This window comes from Polypterus senegalus, chromosome 11 (assembly GCF_016835505.1).
Source record: "Polypterus senegalus isolate Bchr_013 chromosome 11, ASM1683550v1, whole genome shotgun sequence".
Lineage (NCBI taxonomy): Eukaryota > Metazoa > Chordata > Cladistia > Polypteriformes > Polypteridae > Polypterus > Polypterus senegalus.
Window position 1 is genome coordinate 150,448,798 of NC_053164.1, and position 22,288 is coordinate 150,471,085.

Here is a 22,288-nt window from a genome sequence, read left to right on the forward strand (position 1 = left end):
CTCATTGTGTATGTCTTGGCAGATTTTAGTGTGGGCCACTACTGAACTCTACACTCAAGTGACACGAGCCTTCCTACCAACACCTTCCAAGTCACACTATACCTTTAACTTCAGGGACTTCTCCCGGATAATACAGGTAGGATGCAATGTGGTGAGCTTGCTTTATGCAGAGAGAGAATCGTGCTTGTGGGTTTTCAACCTATTGATTTCTGAGAAAAGACTGAGTCTTCTGCCCTACAAATGGAGAATTTACTCTTATTTTTTTTGTTTGCAAGTCTTCAATAATTCCTCTCTTTTAGGGACTTCTGCTTCTCAAAGCAGATGTGATACCAGCTGGAACAGAAGGTGCTCGCAAGTTGATGAGACTGTGGATCCATGAAACTCATCGTGTCTTTTGTGATCGATTGGTGGATGACAAGGACCGACAACTTTTCTTTCGCATTGTCAAGGTTAGTGGTGGTCTGTCTCAGCACTGACATTTTAAGATGTATTTGTGTCTGTAATCCTCCTCATGATCTTCATTATGGCTCTTTGTGTATCAACTATCATACAAGTAATATGGGTGTGGAGTAATTTACCTGTTAGACAATATATCTGTATGGTCTTATGAGAGCTATAGTGTAAAAACACATAATAATGACAAAAAGCAGAAATGTTATGTGACTTGAGCACATGCAAGGCAGTGTAACATGTTTTCAAAGTCTGATGCCCTCTAGAAGTTCATGCTATGAACATTTACCAATCTTTATTTATTTTTTTGTGTTTAGAAAAACAATGCAATTATTTAAAATTGAGTGCTGCTCAGCAGTCCATGTGAAAGATTATGATTGTTACACAAAATGTAAACATCTGTATAAAGTAGAGATCAGTTTGATCTGAACCTTGGCCTGGATTTAACTAGAGTTACAGGTCCTTCCCCATGTCAGTTACTCTATTGTCATCCTTCCAAGTCTTGTATTATTGTGCACTTTGACCTAATCTTAACCTTCCTTCCTTTCATTCTAGGGTGTTGTACAGGCCCAATTCAAAGAGAAGATGTCTACTTTGTTTAGTCACATGGTGATTGGTAGGGAGGTCCAGCCACAGGACTTGAGGTGCCTTTTTTTTGGTGACTACTTGACTCCCCGCAGTGAAAATAAGACTCGCCGCTTCTATAATGAAATTCTGGACACTGCACAGCTTAAGCTGGTGAGTCCCTAGCATACTATACTTTCAAAGGTGCCATTCAGAAGCCATAGGTGGCTTCTCTGTCATGCTGTTGTGAAGGTAGAGGTTATGTACTGTGAAAGTACAGTGCACCAGAATGACCATATGTTTTAGACCGCATTATATGTGAGAAGCTTTTCTGTCACACTGTACAGTTAGAGGAGAAGTATCTGTTAGAACGTACTGTAGTGGGCGATTGACTTCTTTGTCATGCTACAGATCACAGGGACATTTTGCTTAATGGTGATGTACTTAAATGATGCTAAAATTGTTTGCCTTCTCCCCTAGAACATGGAACACTATTTGGAAGAACTGAACAAATTAAGCAAGACTCCCATGGACCTTGTTATGTTTCAGTTTGCCATTGAGCATGTTTCTCGACTTTGCAGAATCTTCAAGCAACCATGGAGTCACGCACTGCTGATTGGTGAGAAAGGACAGAGATAAAGCAAGCATGAAGCTAGTCACTGTATTGATTGTTAAATGTATTGATATTTCAGTCTTTGTTGATGATGGGACGTGTCAGTTAACCATGTGACCTTTTATGCTCAGGGATTTGGTAAATAGAGAGCACAGTCAGTATGAGGAAGCATACTTTCTGTCCATGTTTCTCAGGCATTGGTGGTAGCGGGCGGCAGTCATCCACAAGACTGGCCGCTTTTGTGTCTGAAATGGAGCTGTTTCAAATCACCATTCAGAAGTCATACTGCATCTCAGAGTGGAGAGAGGACATTCGGCGTGTCCTGAGGAAGGCTGGACTGAGTGGCACACCTTCTGTGTTCTTTTTTGCCGACCACCAAATTAAGGTTAGGTTATGTCAACACAGGTCTCTGAATGACGAATCATCATACTGTGCTGTCTCCCTTCTTGAATGCAAACAGACTATATTTATAACTGTCCTTTTTAGTTTATTAAATTCAAAAGTGGTAAGTCCTGGTGCAGTCAGTGAGTTATTTGGTATAAATAAATGGGTAAGGTAATGTGTCACTTCAGTTCTGTAAATGCAATGCCACTGACACCGTACACATTACTGGATGTACTATTTTTATATTGAGTACTCAAAACATGTATTGTCTGTGTTGTAGGAGGAGTCCTTTCTAGAAGACATTAGCAGTCTTCTGAACACTGGAGATATCCCAGGTCTATTTGACAGTGAAGAGCAAACGGATCTTATTGAAAAGGTGCCTGACTGATTTCTAACTTGTTCACCTTAATCCAATGGTTCTCAACCTGTGGGGTGGGCCCCCCTAGGGGGGCGCAAAGTAACAAGAGGTGCGAAACTGTGAAAAAAAGAAAACAAGAATCAAAAATATGAAAAAACATCTGTTGAAACCAAAACAAATTAACTTAAACTACATTCTGATACTAGAACAATAAATATAGAGTTAGATAAATGTCGATAAAAGTTAAGTAGGTAAAATAAAATATGCATCTACATTTCAAAATGCATGATTAAAACTGTTATGAAAACTCGAGTCACAAATACTTAAAGGTTGAGAAACGCTGCCTTAATCTTTACCTTTAGTATCTTAGCAGGTCCCAATAGGTGCAGTTCTCCACAACTGTAGGCTGGCATTTGCTGCTTTTGCATGTCTCTGATGCAGTCATTATCAGCTGTATTAGTACACAAATCCTTTACTTCCTAAATATCTTGACACACAGCAATTGTGGCCAAGATATAAGGCTTTAAACTGTTTGGTATTATTTTTGAAGAAGAGAATAAAACTGTGGCAACAGGCAAGACTGGTGTTTTGTGAGTAAACAGCTTCAAGAGTGACTGGCTCAAAACATGGCAACAGAACCTCAATAAAAAGAGCTTAGGTGGTCACCAACTGACAGCACTTTCAATTAACATTTTCTCCAGTTTTCTCTCACAATTCCAGCTCCTAATACATATTTTGAATATTTTATAAACGCCTTACTACTGCACACAGGACAGCTAAAGAGATAGGTGTACAAAGTGCAATATGGTACAATATGGTCTTAAATTTAATGATCCTGGAGGGTAAACTGTGGAATATATAAAGACAATGCAGTAGACAAATGACCAGTGTATACCATGATCTCTCTGTTTGCTCACCATACAAGGTTTAAATGCTAAAATCGCATTAATCAACATTCAGTGATTTTTCATTTGCATCAGCAAGTCCTAATCTCAGAGGCTTGTGAATTTTGTACCAGGTTCTCTGTTAAGAAAGTCCTGAAAGTCAGCAGAGTCTTTACTGAGATGTGAGCAGTACAAGTCAAGGCTGAAATTTTCCACTGGCTTTAACAAGATTTCTTTCTGGAATACAAATTTGATGCTCGCTGTAATCTTTATCGGGCACTCCATGTGGGATACAGCCTACACTGGAAATTTTAGAGGGAAACACAAATTTGATTTTCTCTGTCTCAATGACTTTTTGATGCATGACCTACCACCTCTTCTTTTCAGACTGCACACCGGTTTCTGAGCTAAGGTGCTTCTTACAAAAGCTGTATTGTAGTCACCGTTGGCAACGTCCGCTGATCTGAAAGCCTTTATACTGTTTGGGTTAAGCTGATTTTCATATATCTGTGGATTAGGAGCAAATCTGTGGCATTCGAGAGAAGAGCATTTCTAATGTGTCTAAGACGTCTGCTTGTGATATGCAGGGAGATCAGAGCACTCATTTTCTCTATTCATTTGTGTCGTTAATACAACTAAGACTAGGCAAGCCAATATGGAAGTGCATTGTTATTATTATCTGATTGACTGAATATGCAGAAGATTAATTTGCCCTAAATTCTTGGCACTGGAACAATTTATGAATAATAATAATACAAATGACTGTCATTGTACATCTGAAATGTACTATTTCATTTAAAATGCAATAAGCAGAAAGTGTGATATAAAGCTCAGAGGGACAAGCTTTGCCTGATCACCTTTAAAAGCTTCTACAATCTCATTCTACTCTGCAGTGAATTAAGCATCCCAATTAAGAAGTGTCAATACAAGTGATTCCACAAAGCCGTTAATAAAATTTACTCAGCTTTTCCTCACAGAAAAGTAAAGCTGATGCCCCATTAAACTGGAGCACAAAGCCAATCCTTTTGTCGAAAAATCTGCTTATCTTTGCATTAGTATCAAGGGAATAAATGGTAAACAGATGACATTTATTCATCTGTGATTGCCACTTGCTCTTTTATTTGTGTTTAGCCAGCACGGTAATATTTGTGCTGGAGAAAAATTAATCATTTGAAAGCAAATAGGATTATGCATTTTCAAACAGTACATATTATTTGAAAAAAGAAAGAGATTCTGCTACTCTTCTGCCTGTTTTAGTTACTATGGAGTAAAACTCCAAATGTCACTTTCTAGCACTGTAATGGAACAGGAGACACAGGCAGAGTAGTGTCTCCAGTTTCACTTGTTCATTATAATTTACAAATTGCTTTCATATTTGGTAGAGACCCCTTATCATTTTTATTATATACTTGAAGTGTCCTTTCCCAGTGATGCAGAACGTGTTTATTATTTTTCCTCATTACGGTAAATGAGGAGTGTTAAATATCACATTTACATACTGTCCTGAGATATGACATCACAATGTCATTTTTTTCTTAGATATACAGATAGAAATTTATTTGACCCAGGGTGGCAATTTGGCTTTTAACAGAATAAATACATACATAGATAAATAAATAAATATATGCGCACACACTGTACTGTCTAAACAAACATTTGAATGACTAAAAAGGAAGAAAATTCAAAAAGAAAGAAAACTTCTGACTTGGCAGTCTCAGTCCTACTGAGACATTATGCAGGCATATTGCTGTTGGTATAAAGGAGCCCCAGTAGCATTTCTTGACACATTTCTGCTTAAATTATTTGTTGGCTTAAAGTCTTTAGTGTTAGTTTATCAGAGAGAGGATGTGCAACGTTGTTCATAATGGCGCTCAGTTTTGTTTTAATTCTGTCTTTTGCTACTACCTCCAGGTGGTCCAGAGTGTGTCCCATAACTGAGCCTGCCATTTTAATTAGCTTGTTGATTTGGTGGGCCTCTCTTGAAGTGATGATACCAGCCCAGCACACCACAGCATAGAAAATTTCACTGGCTGTCACAGAGTTATAGAAGATGTGAAAGATGTCACTTTCCACATAAAGGGAACACAGTCTCCTAAGGAAAAAGAGCCTGCTCTGCCCTTTCTTATATAGTTCCTCTGTGTTCCGAGACCAGTTCAACCTGTCAATGACCTCCCAAGGGCTTGTAGGAGTGGACCACCTCTACATCCGCTCCCTGAATAATGGCTGGACAGAAAGACTGTTTGGTACAGTGAAAATCAATAACCAGTTAATTGGTTTTGCTGATGTTAAGATGCAGGCAGTTGTCTTTGCAGCAAGAAACACAGTTCTCTACCTGACTCCTATACTTTGTCTCATCCCCCTTTATTGATACAACCCATAAGTGCAGAATCATCTGAGAATTTCTGCAAGTGACATGACCTGGTGTTATATTTATAGTCCGAGGTATACAGAGTGAAGAGAAAAGGAGCCACGACTGTTTCTTGTAGTGTTCCATTGTTGCTCTATCTGTATCAGAAACCGTCTTTGAGTCTCACAAACTGTGATCTGCCTGACAGAGAGTCCATTATCCAGGGCACCATAGGATCATCCACCTTCATATCTCTGAATGTACCTCTTAACAGGGATGGTTGGATGGTATTGAAGAATCCCTTTTTGGGGTTAGAGACCACAAGATCATTTTTCACTCTTTAGAATAAAGGGCAGCATGTGGGAAGCATTGCTAAATAAATTCTCTTAAACTGCCAGCATAAAACTTGAACATTCCTATTTTATAATTGGGGGCTTCAAATCATGTGCATGATAGGTAAACTGCTCACTCTCACTCTTAAATTAACTGATGTGGGTTATTGGTGGATGTGCGCAATGTGATGAATAGACCCTGCCTTTTGTTCAGTGCTCCAGGGACAGATTTTGGCTCCAAATATGTCTACAGTGATGGGTTAGGGTTGTTATCCCAATCGCACCTTCTAATGAAGTTGGAACCCTTAGATTATAACCTTATACTGATGACCTCAACATCATATGTCTGAGGGGGTAAAAACCCCAGTCTCACATTTTATACTGTAAAGTGCAAGAGTGTTTATTTAATTCAACTTAATTCTGTTTATTTTGGTATATTGATCGTCAATGTGTGCAGGTGTAGTGTGCTGTGGCAAGCTCATTGCTAAAGTGCAAGCATAAGACTTAGCAAATTACTAAATACAGAACTAGTACACAGAAATACACATATTTGTTTGCACACACAAAAAACAAAGTGGGAACTGATTAATATAAATGGAAAACAACAATATCTGTCCATTAATTAATTGTTAAACAAATGTATGTATCTCTAGTTTCAAACTGATAAGTCCCCCCAACAGTATATTTCTTGCTCCATTTGTCAGAACCCATTCATTAAGTGTAATCTCACTGATAAGAATTAGAGAAAGGAAGTGACATTTTTTTTATCTATGACAGATTTTTTTTTCCTTACAATTTTTATTTTTGGAACTAAACAGTTGCTCATGTTAGTGTATCTTGTACTGAAAGAAAAGATTTTTAGGAAAGATGTCAGCAAGTGGCAGAGTGACAGCTTATAGCTTAGATTTCCACTTGGAAAATACAAAAGAGTTGCAGGACTTAAATCAGATATCATGCAAATAAAATTCCTAGTTTACCATATGGTTTTATGTTCACTGTTACATCTCATATTCTATGGTATCATGGTTTCTGAAGCCTCTTCTTCTACTTCTTCTTAGATGCGACAGCTGATCCCAGCTGATGTACGTGATGATGCATTGACCCCAACCAAGCTTTACAAAGACTTCTTGCAGCGTGTTCGCAGTAATCTTCACATTGTCCTGGCCTTCAGTCCCATCGGAGAGGCATTCCACAACCACCTACGACAATTTCCCACTTTAGTCAACTGCTGTACAATTGACTGTTTTCAGGTAAGCAGACTTCTGTACGTCTCTCAGTTGTCCGGCCAGAGTGTATAAACAAGAATTTAAATTTAACAAGAGTTTTTGGGAGCTTTTCAGTTACCACTTCAGCTTAGGCTGAAATTTGCTTCCGCCTGATGATGATGGCATAGTTTGCATCTCAGAGTAGTTTATGTATTATTCCCATACATTTAGTGCCTTGGCGCTTATTTAATTGAGTGCCTGTTCTCAAGTAAAGCATATCATAACAGGTAATGAAACTTAATAAAATGAGAATGTGCCATCTGTGAAAAGTGTTATTAACAATTTGAGAAATTTCAGATGCCATTGGTATAAATAATGTAACATATTTCTTTGGATATTGTTGCATCCCATCTACAGTGGAACCTCAGTTCACGACCATAATTCGTTCCAAAACTCTGGTCGTGAATCGAAGCAATTTCCACCTTAGGATTGTATGTAAATACAATTAATCCGTTCCAGACCGTACGAACTGTATGTAAATATATATTTTTTTAGTTTTTAAGCACAAATATAGTTAATTATACCATAGAATGCAAAGCGTAATAGTAATAGCGTAATTTGAAAAATCCATAATTTAATAAACCACCAAGAAAAGTAACATTGCCACAATGCACACTATGAACTGATCGCTGTAAACAGAACTGAAAACAAAAACAGGCCTTTTCTACCTTATGCGTCCAGCCCTCCCTCGCTCGCTCTCTGTTTCGTGTGTGCGTGTGTCTCTCTTTCGCGAGCCTGGAACGCCTGTGTGTGTATCTCTCGCGCACCAGTGTGTGTGTGTGCCTCTCTCGCGCACCAGTGTGTGTGCGTGTGTGTGTTTGTGTGCGCCATTCTCTCTCGTGCCTTTATGTGTGTGCCTCTCTCGCACCTGTGTGTGTGTGTGTGTGTCTCTCTCGCGCGCCTGTGTGTGTCGCTCTCTCTCTTTCTCGCTGGCTCGCTGCACAGGAAATGCACAGGGAGAGACTGAACATGTACAAACCGAAAGGGAAACTGCCTAGTTCGTATACCGAGTGTGTGGTCTTGAACTGAGGCAAAAGTTTGGCGAATTTTTTTGTCGTAAACCGATTTGTACGTGTACTGAGACGTTCGTGAACCGAGGTTCCACTGTATTTTGTTTTATTTTGTTAACCATGGTTTGTTGAGCAGTGAACCTTTTAGTCTAATACAGATGCACTACACAAAGACAAGTTATAAAACCCAACTCATTCTTCTTTGATTTGGAAATGTTGACAGTAGTTCAGAATACCCAAGTCCTCCCTTGAATTCTCTTTACTTCCACAGGCCTGGCCAGAAGATGCCCTGGAGAAGGTAGCTTGCTATTTCCTGGATGATGTTGATATGTCCCAAGGTATCCGCAAAGGAGCTGTCTTTCTGTGTCGACACCTCCACCAGAGTGTCATGGTTCTATCCCAGAGGTAACTATCACAGTGTGGCAGTGCAGAGCATGCAAAAATGTGGCTGGTATTAACCTTGTTGTGATATTTCCATAGGTTCTTTGAGTCCCTCCAGAGGAGAATTTATGTAACCCCCACCTCCTACCTTGAGTTAATCAAGACTTTCAAGAGACTTCTGGAAAGCAAGCGTTTGGAACTTCTGACAAACAGGAACCGATACCTAACTGGACTGGAAAAGCTGGACTTTGCCTCATCTCAGGTAAGCTGTTATACAGACATATATCACAGTGTCTGAAACCCAAATTTCACAATCACTCTTGCCTAGGATCAGAAAATATTTCACACATCTTTTCATAGTTCGATAGTCTTCCAAACATAGGACTAATTTTCTTGGGAGATTCTGAGTAATTTATCCTAGCAGAAAACAACAACGACAACAACAACATTTATTTATATAGCACATTTTCATACAAAAAAAATGTAGCTCAAAGTGCTTTACAAAATGAAGAATAGAAAAATAGAAGACACAATAAAAAATAAAAATAAGTCAACATTAATTAATATAGAATAAGTAAGGTCCAATGGCCAGGATGGACAGAAAAAACAAAAAAAAAACTCCAGAGGCTGGAGAAAAAAAATAAAATCTGTAGGGATTCCAGACCAAGAGACCACCCAGTCCCCTCTGGGCAATGAAACAATGAAAATGAAATTATGACAATGAAATTATATAGGGAAACACTGCAACCATGTTTGTAATCATGTTTACTCTTTAGATTGCATTAATGCAGCAACAGTTGCGTGAGCTGGAGCCTCTCCTAATGGAGCGCAGCAAGGAAACTGTGGAGTTGCTAGCTATCATTGCACAAGATACACTAGAGGTGGAAACGGTAAAAAAGGAGGTGGAAGAGGAAGAGGCCATTGCCAACAAGGCAGCTCAAGAAGCACAAGCCATCAAGGTAAGCAGAAGTAATTGCCCAAGGATTATGTTGTCTGCTGGGTTAATGGATGATCCTCTTACCTCAGATAAGATAACTTCTTTGAGATCAGGATGTAACCTTAGTGGGTCCATCAGGCAGAGTGAATAGTCTGAGCTTAGTGTAAATTCCTTTTCAACAGAAGTAAAATGTTCATTACTCTAAGCTTAGATAATGAAATTACTGAGTAATTAAAGAGTTAAAATCCATCCTGGATCAAATGGGTGGTCCACATAACTTTCAAATATCCTGCAATGAGAATGGAAGTCTACCTGTGAAGTGTGAAAACTTTAAATTTAAATGGTGATTTTTATGTACCCAGAACAAAAAATGGACAAGTTATATTTGTGAGTCAAGAGGCATTCTTCCCTGCCAGATTCTGCCCTACTGGATTTGACAGTTATATTTCCAGATTTTAAGCAATGATCCTTGTGTCCTATTCATGCAGGATGAGTGTGAACAGAACCTGAGCATTGCCATGCCTGCACTTAATGCTGCTATCGCTTCCCTAGACACATTGAAGGCGAGTGACATCACTCTTATTAAAACAATGCAGAATCCTCCATCAGGAGTACGTCTCACACTTGCAGCAATTTGCATCCTCAAGGTAATACAATAGCATTATTAGCTTGACTGTGAAATAGACAATGCCAGGGTGTTTACATTAGGTCTAGAGGTCATAAAGCTACACTGAGACTGGGAATAATGCAGGAGGCCAGAGTTAAGAGTAATCTAGAGGCAAAATGATCCCATAGTATCTATCACAAACAAAAGGTAGTCAATGCCATAATGAATGTGGTCAGAAAAAAAATCAAGAGGCTGTCCACTGCCATTTCTCAAACATTTTGGATTTTAAGATTAATGGTCTCTAGCACTGTGTTTTACATTGTACTGCTAGGCTGATCCTTTCAGTTGTGATCTCTGGTGTCCTCATTTTGGAAGTGATTTCAGATTAAAGATATGATGAGCTTTATAACTGTAATCTTTTCTAAGGCTTTTTAGTTTTTAGTACAGATCTGTAAAATCACAATGTACAAGATCTGATCTCTTATATTAGTTAAAATGCACTAGGTGGTGTGTATTCCATACATGGAAGACTTTTTTTTTGATACTTTTAGGGAATTAAACCAGAAAAGAGAAGTGACTCCAATGGGAGAAACATTGATGACTACTGGCCATCTGCCAAAAAGATGTTGGGAGACATGAAGTTTCTGGAGTCTCTAAAAGTGAGTGACCAATAAGGTGTCTGATGCATCAGGGCTCATCTACATTGACCTTAGGTGATACATCTTCTTTTTTCCATTTAAAGGAGTATGACAAAGACAACATCCCATTTAAGGTGATTGCTCAGATCCGCCGTGATTTCATCAGCAACCCCGACTTTGAGCCAGCTGTCATCAAAAATGTATCATCAGCTTGTGAAGGCCTATGCAGCTGGGTGAGAGCCATAGAAGTCTATGACAAAGTGGCCAAGGTGTGAAAAATGAATATTTGAATTTCTTTTTAACTTCCCTCTCTTCAGCTGTTCCAGCTGACTTCCATATTATAGAAAACATTTAGCATAAATCATGAGCGTCGCTTAGGAAAGGTAAGGCAGCAGCTACTTGTAAGTAACTGTCATGTCTGTGAATTTTTGCTGGAAGGGAAAATGGTCTACAGGCAGGGCAGTTATTGTTAACCAAATCCAGGAATACAGTTAATCAGAAAGAAACAGCTTAGGAAAGACCACTTACTGCTATTGCAGACACAACTCAATAGTAAAATATAAAATGAAAGAGAGCTATCTTAAGGAGACTCTATTACATCCTATAGGTGGTGACATTTCATACAGTTCAAAACTAATCAGTGGGATTAAATCCATGTTTCTTTGTCCAACAGATTGTAGCCCCCAAGCGCCAGCGCTTGGAAGCTGCAGAAGCTGAGCTAAAGGTGCAAAAGGAGAAACTGAGTGTGACACAAAGTGAACTTAGTGAAGTGAGCACTAAGCTGTTTAAGCTGCAGCAGCATCTTTCCCAAAAACTTGAAGAGAAACAAAGCCTGGAGAAGAGCATGGAGCAGACTAAGTAAGTGAGACATGAGTAAAAATACACTTCCTTGACTTCTTTGAAATGGTAACAATGTCGGCACCTTTGAGGTTGGTGGGATTTGTTGCTCCAGATTTTGTCAATGATTCTGAACATTGTGTGCAAGTCCTTCACCACCAGCCTTGAATTCTTCTGCGGGTATGTAATTTGAGCCACAAGCCTTGCTGTTCTTCAATTGTCTGATAGTTTAAAGTTTCTCTTGTAGGGTTGGTGGCTTGCCAAAAGATGTACTTTCTTGATAGTGAGAAACCGCTTAAATATTACCATCCATCCATCCATCCATTATCCAACCCGCTATATCCTAACTACAGGGTCACGGGGGTCTGCTTGAGCCAATCCCAGCCAACACAGGGCACAAGGCAGGAAACAAACCCCGGGCAGGGCGCCACCCCACCACAGGGCACAAATACACCCACACACCAAGCACACACTAGGGACAATTTAGAATCGCCAATGCACCTAACCTGTTACCATCATTCACTATAAATTAATGATATAGTAGTTGTTTTAAGTACTCCTTCTAGCATTACATGATGGTACCATCATCTTTCAGGGTGGTTTAGGACAATTGACATCATGACCTCAAATGAATGCAAATTTGCATAACCTGAAATGTCACAGTTTAACTTAGGTTGAGGTGTAAGTTGTACTGGTATACTGTGTAGCAAACTTGGATCCATCCAGTGTGAGAGAGGAAATGAGTAAAACTTTAGGGCAGAAGACAAGCAAAGCAGCAGCTGGGAGGGGCAGAAGTTAAAGGGAAAGTTAAACTGGTCAACATTAGAAACTTAACTTGCAAAAATTAATTTTCACAGGCTTAAACTAGACAGAGCTGAAAAGCTGATGAGTGGATTGGGTGGCGAGAGAGAGCGCTGGATGCAAATTTCTCAACAGCTTGATGACACCTATCAGAATATTGTTGGAGACATGCTGCTGAGTGCTGGTGTAGTGGCTTACCTGGGTCCCTTCACACCACAGTTCAGACAGGTGAGCACCAATTGAAGATAGCAATGCCAGAAAGAAAAATGAGAATGGTCAACACTGGTATTCATTAGTATGTCATAAATTAAAATTGAATTGAAATTAGTAGAGTCAGCTCTACTGTATCATCTTGGTTGAGTCAGCAGGGAGGATGAGGCATGTTGCATGTTAGCACATAGTGGTCAGCTCTGAAAGTATAGTCTTGAATGTCAGCACCTCTCTTTGTTAGTGCTCACCACCTGTTAATGGTCAAAAAAAAAATATTATCCATGGGTCATCAAAAGAAAGGTTTTTCCTGTTTAGGGACACCAGTAAACATCAGCGTTTCTAGACACCAGGGGTTGGGTTAGTAAGTGGTTTGTCTTGCCGTGTCTCTGACAGGAGGTCTTGAAAGACTGGCAAGATATGTGCAAGAGGAAAGAAATCCCTGTGTCTCCCACCTTCTCCCTATCTACCACCCTTGGGGATGCAGTCACCATTATCGAATGGCAAGTGCATGGACTTCCCCGAGACATGTGAGCCACATCATTTACACAAGAAAACCAATCATTTTCCATCTCTGATAACAATGTGGGCAATGCCCTTCTGTTTGGATACTTCTACCACCTTGTGTGCCTTTGCTCTCAGGTTCTCAGTTGAGAATGCAATCATCATAACTTCAGCCCAGCGGTGGCCACTCATGATTGATCCACAGGGTCAGGCAAACAAATGGATAAAAAGCATGGAGAAAGTCAACAAGTTACATGTCTGCAAAGCCACAGACCATGACTACCTGCGTGTTTTGAGCAACTGCATACAGGTTAGTAAAGCTCTGCTTGGTCAGACTATCATAAATCATCTCATGCCCCTCAAGCTAGCTCAGTGTCTATGCACTGCTTATAAATGTACTACCAAGCTTTTCCAGCCATGGTTTCTATGAATGTGTTTACATACTATTATCATATGTCATATATACTGTATATTCTAGTTTGGGACTCCTATGCTGCTAGAGAACCTTTCTGAAGAGCTGGATCCTCTCCTGGAGCCTTTACTGTTAAGACAAACCTTCAGGCATAATGGGATGGAGTTTCTAAGGCTGGGTGAGGTCACTGTTCAGTACAGCCAGGATTTTCGTTTTTATCTCACTACTCAGCTGAGGAACCCTCACTACCTGCCTGAAGTCTCACTCAAGGTACTCTTTCCTGCACAAATCTTGCCATCTGGTTTCTTCTTCATTTGAAAAGTAACCGTGACCTGTGTCACAATTTCAATGTAGGTCAATCTTTTGAATTTTATGATTACACCAACTGGCCTAGAGGATCAACTTTTAAGCATATTGACAGCTAAAGAGAAACCAGAGCTGGAAAACACTAAAAGGCAACTGTATAGGGAAGAGGCACAGAACAGGTTTGTGCATTGCCCCTTATGTGTGTCTGTGAGGTGCCAACATCTGAAAGATAAATGCTCCAAATGTCATTAAGTGAGTGTAGACAGCAGTTCCTTATTTTCACATGTATGTACACAGGAAGCAGCTGAAGGAAGTCGAGAACCAGATACTGGAAGTTCTGTCTCTTTCACAAGGAAATATCTTGGAAGATGAGCATGCAATTCACATCCTATCCTCCAGCAGGAAGCTGTCACAGGAGATCCTGGAGAAGCAGCAAATTACCATGGCAACAGAGCAGAAGATTGATGAGACACGAGATGGATACCGACCAGTAAGTTTCTCGATTTTATCCATTTCCTGTGCCAAAGACCTACACCCAGCATCAGCTCCCCTTCACCTTGGACACCAATTTACCTGAAACTCTTTGAACTATGCTTTCTCTGATGTTATTGAGGCTTAGTCCATGCTAACACAAATACATTTTAAAAAGCTGTTTTAATTTCAAACGTCTTCTGTCCACACAAGCATTTTCAGATCATTTTCAAAAAGTTGATCATCCACATTAACACTCCAAAAGCACATACAGTACATCTTTCTTATTAGGCATCTGAAGTTTGTCAGCCATGAGCAGTATTATTTGCAGATGAAATGGGAAGTAAATGAAATTTCCAAAACATGGGGATAACAAAGAAGAAAACACAAAACCACACTTTTTTTCTGGTCATTGTGAAACAGTTTTTTAAGGGTACAAATGAGTACAGGGGCCTCATGTATAAACGGTGCGTACGCACAGAAATGTTGCGTAAGAACTTTTCCACGTTCAAATCGCGATGTATAAAACCTACACTTGGCGTAAAGCCACGCACTTTTCCACGGTACCTCATGCCTTGTTGTACGCAAGTTCTCGGCTCGGTTTTGCAGACTGGCGGCACCCAGCGTCAAAGCAATGGTACTGTTCCTGTGTGGTTACACCTTATTTTCCTGACGCGGCTTTATAAATACACTGAAACTAACCGCATATTGTTTATTAGTGTAATGCATCTGATTGTAATTAACTCGTAACAATATAATGGTCCAGGGAACAGCCATAGTATTCTAAATACCATAACTGCTTTAGCGTTGTTACTCTCACTTCTCCTTCTTCTTCTTCTTCTTCTTCTTCTTCTTCTTTCAGCTCCTCCCGTTAGGAGTTGCCACAGCGGATCATCTTTTTCCATATTTCTCTCACTGCACCACTCGGAGTATTTATATCACTGTATCTGAGTGTGAATCACAGCAGCAGCTGATCAGAAAGAGAATTATCGGTATACAGCTTCAAGGACACGCTGTTTCAGTCACGGCAAAACTTTTTAAAGCCTTTCCTGTACGGACCTCGCGGTTCAGAAACAGTTTCATCCCAAAAACTTTAAACGCACTCAATCATTTGCTCCTTGTAGAACTGTTAATACTTATAAGTACAATCACCTCACTGTAAACTTGCACTACAGTTATAATATCTCACAACCTGGGCCACTTTATAAAGCGCGTATTTACATATGATGACGATATCATTTTTAAGGTGAAATGCAGCAAAATATGTTTATTAAATTATACAGATAAAACTTTAACTTCATTTAAATAATCTATATTCTTCACTGGGAGTGTCGTTAAGGATAGAATAATTAAACATGTACTACGAAGATATTTCAATGTTCCTTAAACGTTAACTTCTATTACAGAGCTGATTGTATGGCGATCGGTTACTTGGGGAAAGAAAAGCACTGACTGCAGTGACGGCTACACCAATATATATTGAATATAAAACAGAAAGAGAAAATAACAACTCAGCTAAAAACGTAGCGACAAATTTCGGTAAAAGTTAAATGCTTGTGTCACGAGCATGAGGCGGCTATGCAGTGTCTGCAACGGACGAGGCCATCCACCGTGCATAAGCTGCCTTACTGACATTGACGCACGAAGGAGCCACCGATTCTTCCTCTGCCCAGTGCCACCACAAGCCTAGAGCCGCCCCTGAGTACTGCTGCAATAAATTATTTCATCGAAGTGAAACACATGTTTAACAACGTGCTTTTTAACTCCTATCATCATGAAAATGACATCACGTATACATCTCAGTATTTTAGTTATTCAGAGAGCTGTAATATCACGAATGTAATGGACGCTGTGTCCAGTTGGAGGAAGAGAGACAGTTTAAGAAGCAAGTAGTGATTCACACACATAGAGCACATAGAAGATCAAATACAAAACAAAGCATTTAACGTGCTGCTTTAATTACGATGTGATTTGAGAAACTGGTTAATTAAACGATTTTAAGATGAAGTTTATGATGTTCTACTTTAATGACAAAATAAACTATGTGATTAAAGTGGAAATTTAGAGATTAAAGTTGACATTTCGTGTTTTTTCCCCACTGTGTGCCTTTTTTTCTCTGTACACTAATAAGCTTTCATATGACACTCAGACAGTGGGCTACAACTCGGCTTTTCAAGGCGTCTTTGATATGTGACTTCTTTTTTATTTCCGGCACTGTGCGATTTTGTGAACGTGAGCTTTCAAGTTTCTCCAACACGCTATGTCACTCGATCAACTTCCTTTTGTTGATTATACCACGGTTTATTTGAACAAATAGTATGTTTTTCCTTTGCCTCCACTTGGTATTCGCTGAAATTCGTATATTTTCCCCGTGCTTTTCCCATCCCGATTTATATTGATTTGCATATTCAAAGAGGCGTAATTCTGGGAGGAGTTGGGGCGTTACATAAAGCGCGTACACGAGCGTTAGTTTTCACGCTGATCAGGATTTATGTAGCGGAAGAACGTGGAAGTTGGAGTACGCACAGATTCCTGCATCTGGGGCCTCATGTATAACGCCGTGCGTAGAACTCGCACTATAACATGGCGTAAGCACAAAAGCCGAAATGTGCTTATGCACAGAAAAATCCAAGCTGTATACCGATAATTCTCTTTCCGATCAGCTGCTGTTGTGATTCACACTCAGATACAGTGATATAAATACTCCGAGTGGTGCAGTGAGAGAAATATGGAAAAAGATGATCCGCTGTGGCAACTCCTAACAGGAGGAGCTGAAAGAAGAAGAAGGTGCAGTGATAGTAACAACGCTAAAGCAGTTATGGTATTTGGAATACTATGGCTCTTCCCTGGACCATTATATTGTTACAAGTTAATTACAATCAGATGCTTTACACTAATAAACAATATGCGGTTAGTTTCGGTGTATTTATAAAGCCGCGTCAGGAAAATAAGGTGTAACCATACAGGAACAGTAGCATTGATTTGACGCTGGGTGCCGCCAGTCTGCAAAACCGAGCGGAGAACTTGCGTACGACAAGGCATGAGGTACCGTGGAAAAGTGCGTGGCTTTACGCCAAGTGTAGGGTTTATACATCGCGATTTGAACGTGGAAAAGTTCTTACGCAACATTTCTGTGCGTACGTACCGTTTATACATGAGGCCCCTGGATTTTTCTGTGCATAAGCACATTTTGGCTTTTATGCTTACGCCATGTTATAGTGCGAGTTCTACGCATGCCGTTATACATGAGGCCCCAGGTCTCCTAATCCATTCCTGAACAGTGTTAATTTTGTTGATAAAAACTAAGACGAAAAATACTCGTCAACATCATTTTTTCTGTGGCAAAAATGGAACAAAAACTAAAGAAAAATGTACCTTTAATGACAAAAACTAAGATGAATGCTTTTAAAATCATTGATAATGAAAACGAAAATGTTACAAACAGACATCCGGACAATTTGCGACGTGCACATTTATAATATACATGGTTTACAATTTGCACATTTCTGTTACACGTGACATGGTCTGCCTACAAATGACAAGCAGGAATATATGGTGAAATTGTAAACATCTGTATGCAGGCTTGTAATTGGATAACACTAGTTTGGGCGCCATCAGGAAATTATCACGTCAGCCGGAATCCTGCTCCAACACACAGGTACACAAAGGATTTTGTTATTTTCAGTCTTATCCGTTTAAGACTTACTTATGAAACAGATTTGTGCAGCTTCGAGAGTGCAATCAGATGTGCTCAGCCTCAGATGTGAGTTGTAATTGTTTAGCTTGCAGTGTCATGCATTTGTTACAGAAGATGGATTCATTGCTTTTAATACATTGTCCTGCACAGTCCCACTAAAGAAACAGAAGCTCCGCATTCGTTCTTTGGTTTTAAGGAGCACATCTACAACTGTTTGTCCACACATCCAACCATTTTATTACTGGTGGATACAGTTCAAGGCTGGGAGTTGAACCACCTCACACTCCTCTACTTAACACATACGGGCAGTGACGACAACAATCGAGGCAAGTTTCAAACGAGCATGCATCATCAATGAGATGAGATGCTCTATTTGTTAATATTAACATAAATTGTATTTAGGATTTGTGTGCTTGAAGCGCATTTCCCAATTAATGTTTAGTACTTTGAATAATGGCAATAATAATCTGGTGTTAGCATCAGCAGCATGGGTCTGAAAATTTTCCTAGACTCAGTCTTTATATGCATGCAACTTCAGATTTCCTGGGGTTTATAAGATGAAAAAGTATGAAAAGATGTTTTGTATATGTGAATTTTGAAAGGCGGTTCTTCATTAAGCAAGGAAAGCCTGTATAATATAAATAAAACTAGGGAAAATAATATACTGGGAGTCCAGCTAATTTAAATATGCCGACATTTTCAAATGTTTCAATGTATTGTCAATGTCATCTGTTGCAAAAAAGTAAGGAGAAGACTATTCTCACAGCAAAACTGAGATCACAACTGAAGTCAGCATCTGATCACATCACAAACTTCATTTTCTCCATCCATACTTGCCATTTTTAACAACAACAACAACATTTATTTATATAGCACATTTTCATACAAAAAGTAGCTCAAAGTGCTTAAAGCTATGCTGTGGTCAAAAATGCTGTTTCGGTGTGGATATAAGGCCAAAACAAATAAAAAAGAGTTATTTTCAAAAGTACCTATGGTAGTGTGGCCAAAGTCTGACTCTACTCAAGCTCTATTCCCCACTCACAATCTCATTCTGACTGATGGCTTGTACATTTTTTCTTGGCAGGTTGCCAACCAGTCCAGTGTACTTTTCTTTGTGATTTCTAACCTAGCAAATATCGACCCAATGTACCAGTACTCTTTGGCCTGGTTCCTCAACTTGTACGTCAAATCAATTTCAGAGAGTGAAAGTTCCGTCTTGCTGTATGAAAGGATTGACAACCTCAACAAGCACTTCACATACAGGTAACTCAGCTTGTTTTGATGTGGATTTATTTCTTTGACCTCTTTAGAATGAACCCTAAACATCTCTCGCGATGGAAATTCTATTTAATTACGGTTAATCCTGAGTGTCTTTCAGGACAACCTGTAATTTGTACAATGTTTAGCACAAAGTTCCCTCTGGACAGTATTCTGTTGCCATCTAGTGGATGCCATATCATTAATATTTCTTTGCTCTGCAGTGGGCTGGCTCCCTGCCTGGGGTTTGTTTCCTGCCTTGCGCCCTGTGTTGGCTGGAATTGGCTCCAGCAGACCCCCGTGACCCTGTAATGAGGATATACCGGGTTGGATAATGGATGGATATTTCTAGTAACTCATCAATATTCATGAGTGCGGTGGAGCCTTCAACCAAAGCAAACAATGTGTAAATGAAAAAATGTAAAGCCAGTTTTAAAACAAACTGAAATTGAGCCTTTAGAATCAAGTGATCATGATCCATCCATCCATTTTCCAACCTGCTGAATCTGAACACAGGGTCACGGGGGTCTGCTGGAGCCAATCCCAACCAACACAGGGCGCAAGGCAGGAACCAATCCCGGGCAGAGCGCCAACCCACCGCAGAGTGATCATGATGACAAGGTGAATTGGTCATCAGATGTTGACACAGATACTGAAACTGATGCATGTAGCACTGCATGACCGAACTGTTGTAAGATGCTTAGTGAATTTGGTTGCATAAAGCTTCAGTTTTGCAAAAAGATAAAATGATTGCAATCAAGTGGAAAGACAAGAAAAGCATTAGCCCCCTAATCATTGTTCATAATGCAGCATCTGTCAATGTTAATGTCAGGGGAAATGTGGAAGTCGATTAGTCTTGTGCTCTGGTACACTACAATAACACTCTGGACACAATGATCGTGAGGATCAGGCACTGACATTCTACCCTCTCATACACAAGCAACAGATAAAATATTATAAAAAAAAGTGTGCAAAGAAACGCAGTTCAACTGTCCTGATACCACTGAAACAGCATCAGACTGTTTCAAAGCATGTCACACGAAGGACATATACTAAATCTGCATCAGTACACCAGTGGGCACTAGACATAGACATTTCTCAATGCATTTATGTTAAAGGTTTGGTATTTTTCTGTTACACATGACATGTTTTCTTGTTGGAAGATCATTTGTGGTTCATTTTTCCCGGATTAAACATAATGCTAAAAAGGCTACAAACACTGAAAAGCCCATAAAAAATACTTTATTTCATTTCAGGTAAAAATGTTTTATTTGGGTGTTGTGGCCTGACCCATTTCTGGTCCTATGTGTCCAGCTGAAAAAGGAGTACAGCTATGGGCACTGACAACCCCTTTTTCCATTTCTCCCTACAGCATCTACCAGAATATATGCCGGTCACTCTTTGAGAAGCACAAGCTGCTTTTCTTATTCCTGCTCTGTGTAGGTCTGCAAAGTAACAGGGGCCAGGTGGATGAAACTGAGTGGCGCTTTTTGTTAACTGGTGGGGTAGCTTTGGAGAACCCATACAAGAACCCAGCACCTGACTGGCTTAAAAACCAATCATGGACTGAACTGATGCAACTGTCCACCTTACCAGCCTTCAACTGGATCAGGGAAAACTTCACCAATAATGTAAGTTAAACTTCCTGGAAAGGATGACACAAGATGTTATGCTGATTGGGGAATCCCATAATTAGTTCTTATTCTTATTCTGCAGGAGTTGTCAAAGTGACACCATCTATGATGAAACATCATAGAACCCTAACATAATGTAAAGCTTCTCTCCAGGAATACTGTGATGGATGGAAAGGAGAGCTCACAGATGGTGGACAGATAGAAAGGCATATAAAGAGAGATATTGTAGGGGGCAGAGTATGTAGATGAAATGAAACAAACAGAAGAGGTTTAGTGGCTAGATTCACAGGAAAAAATATTTAAGGTCTTGTTTATGGAAGCCAAGGTTCCTGGTATCCATTCTGGGAAAACCATGTTCTAGTTACAGGACTTTAAATGGGAGAATGTGGGCAGAAGACATGAATCAAGTAGGCGAGTAACAGAGTACACGTGTAATTTTTCTAATCTGATCAGGTCTCATGGTGGAAAAATGTTTATGATTCTGCACACCCCAATGAGATGACACTTCCAGAGCCCTGGGATGACCTCCTCAGTGGTTTTCAGAAACTGCTTATCTTACGCTGCATACGACCAGACAAGGTAAAATAGAAATGGTGTTTAGGGAGAGCTAGTCGCACCTCAATGGACTTCTTCATGACCAGATATCAGTTCAAATGTTCCTATCATACACAGATAATCCCTGCTGTGCAACATTTCATTATTGACAACATGGGCCCATCCTACGTTGAGCCCCCAACTTTTGACCTCCAGCGCAGTTATATGGATTCCACCTGTTCCACTCCCCTCGTATTCATACTGTCACCTGGTGCTGATCCCATGGCTGTTCTTGTCAAGTTTGCTGAGGAAAAAGGTACTGGTTTAAGAGAATTTTCTTTTAATATTTAAGTGCAGTGAAGAAGATCTAGCACTGATAAACACTGAAGGTGACCTTTCGATAAACTGTCAGTGACTGGGCTCCGAGTCCTACCTCGAGAATGATGAGGTTCTTCCTTTAAATTGGAATGAAAGAGAAAACAGGGACAGCGGGAATTCCCTGTCATCTACATGCATGTCGTTCACTGAACATTATAAATGTTCTTCTTCACCAGCACAGGCCAATCTTGGGGATGCCACACCTCTGGAGTTTAAAAAAAACAGAGGCAGTCTTGTCTATGAAGTACTGTGTTACTGAATGCCACTGTCATTTATTTACTAAAGTATTGGAACAGTAACAGGGGTTCTGTTTCAATTCATGGTGTTCATGGTGTTGTCCTGAGAGAGCCACTTAACTTCTGTATTCTTGCAGTACAGCTCTGAAACTGTGAAGCACCTGAAGATGGTGTTCTTCTGTTAAAAAGAATCAGTATTGCACTTGTGATTGCTAAAGTGAGAAAATGGTTGAATTCATTTTTT

General features: G+C 39.8%; 1 protein-coding gene across 1 annotated transcript in view; it reads left to right on the plus strand.

Moving 5' to 3' along the window:
• LOC120538620 (dynein heavy chain 3, axonemal-like) overlaps window positions 1-22,288 on the plus strand; it is a 155,956-nt gene that overhangs the window by 111,095 nt on the left and 22,573 nt on the right. Inside the window, exons 44-67 of the mRNA XM_039768006.1 lie at window positions 23-136; window positions 300-449; window positions 1,006-1,188; window positions 1,495-1,633; window positions 1,822-2,012; window positions 2,292-2,387; window positions 6,991-7,182; window positions 8,479-8,612; window positions 8,688-8,850; window positions 9,365-9,547; window positions 10,014-10,172; window positions 10,684-10,791; window positions 10,875-11,039; window positions 11,444-11,628; window positions 12,465-12,636; window positions 13,012-13,145; window positions 13,258-13,429; window positions 13,598-13,801; window positions 13,886-14,016; window positions 14,135-14,327; window positions 19,090-19,268; window positions 20,635-20,893; window positions 21,350-21,475; window positions 21,569-21,746. Coding sequence (XP_039623940.1) covers window positions 23-136; window positions 300-449; window positions 1,006-1,188; window positions 1,495-1,633; window positions 1,822-2,012; window positions 2,292-2,387; window positions 6,991-7,182; window positions 8,479-8,612; window positions 8,688-8,850; window positions 9,365-9,547; window positions 10,014-10,172; window positions 10,684-10,791; window positions 10,875-11,039; window positions 11,444-11,628; window positions 12,465-12,636; window positions 13,012-13,145; window positions 13,258-13,429; window positions 13,598-13,801; window positions 13,886-14,016; window positions 14,135-14,327; window positions 19,090-19,268; window positions 20,635-20,893; window positions 21,350-21,475; window positions 21,569-21,746 — 3,910 coding nt within the window. The remainder of the gene's footprint in view (window positions 1-22; window positions 137-299; window positions 450-1,005; window positions 1,189-1,494; window positions 1,634-1,821; window positions 2,013-2,291; window positions 2,388-6,990; window positions 7,183-8,478; window positions 8,613-8,687; window positions 8,851-9,364; window positions 9,548-10,013; window positions 10,173-10,683; window positions 10,792-10,874; window positions 11,040-11,443; window positions 11,629-12,464; window positions 12,637-13,011; window positions 13,146-13,257; window positions 13,430-13,597; window positions 13,802-13,885; window positions 14,017-14,134; window positions 14,328-19,089; window positions 19,269-20,634; window positions 20,894-21,349; window positions 21,476-21,568; window positions 21,747-22,288) is intronic.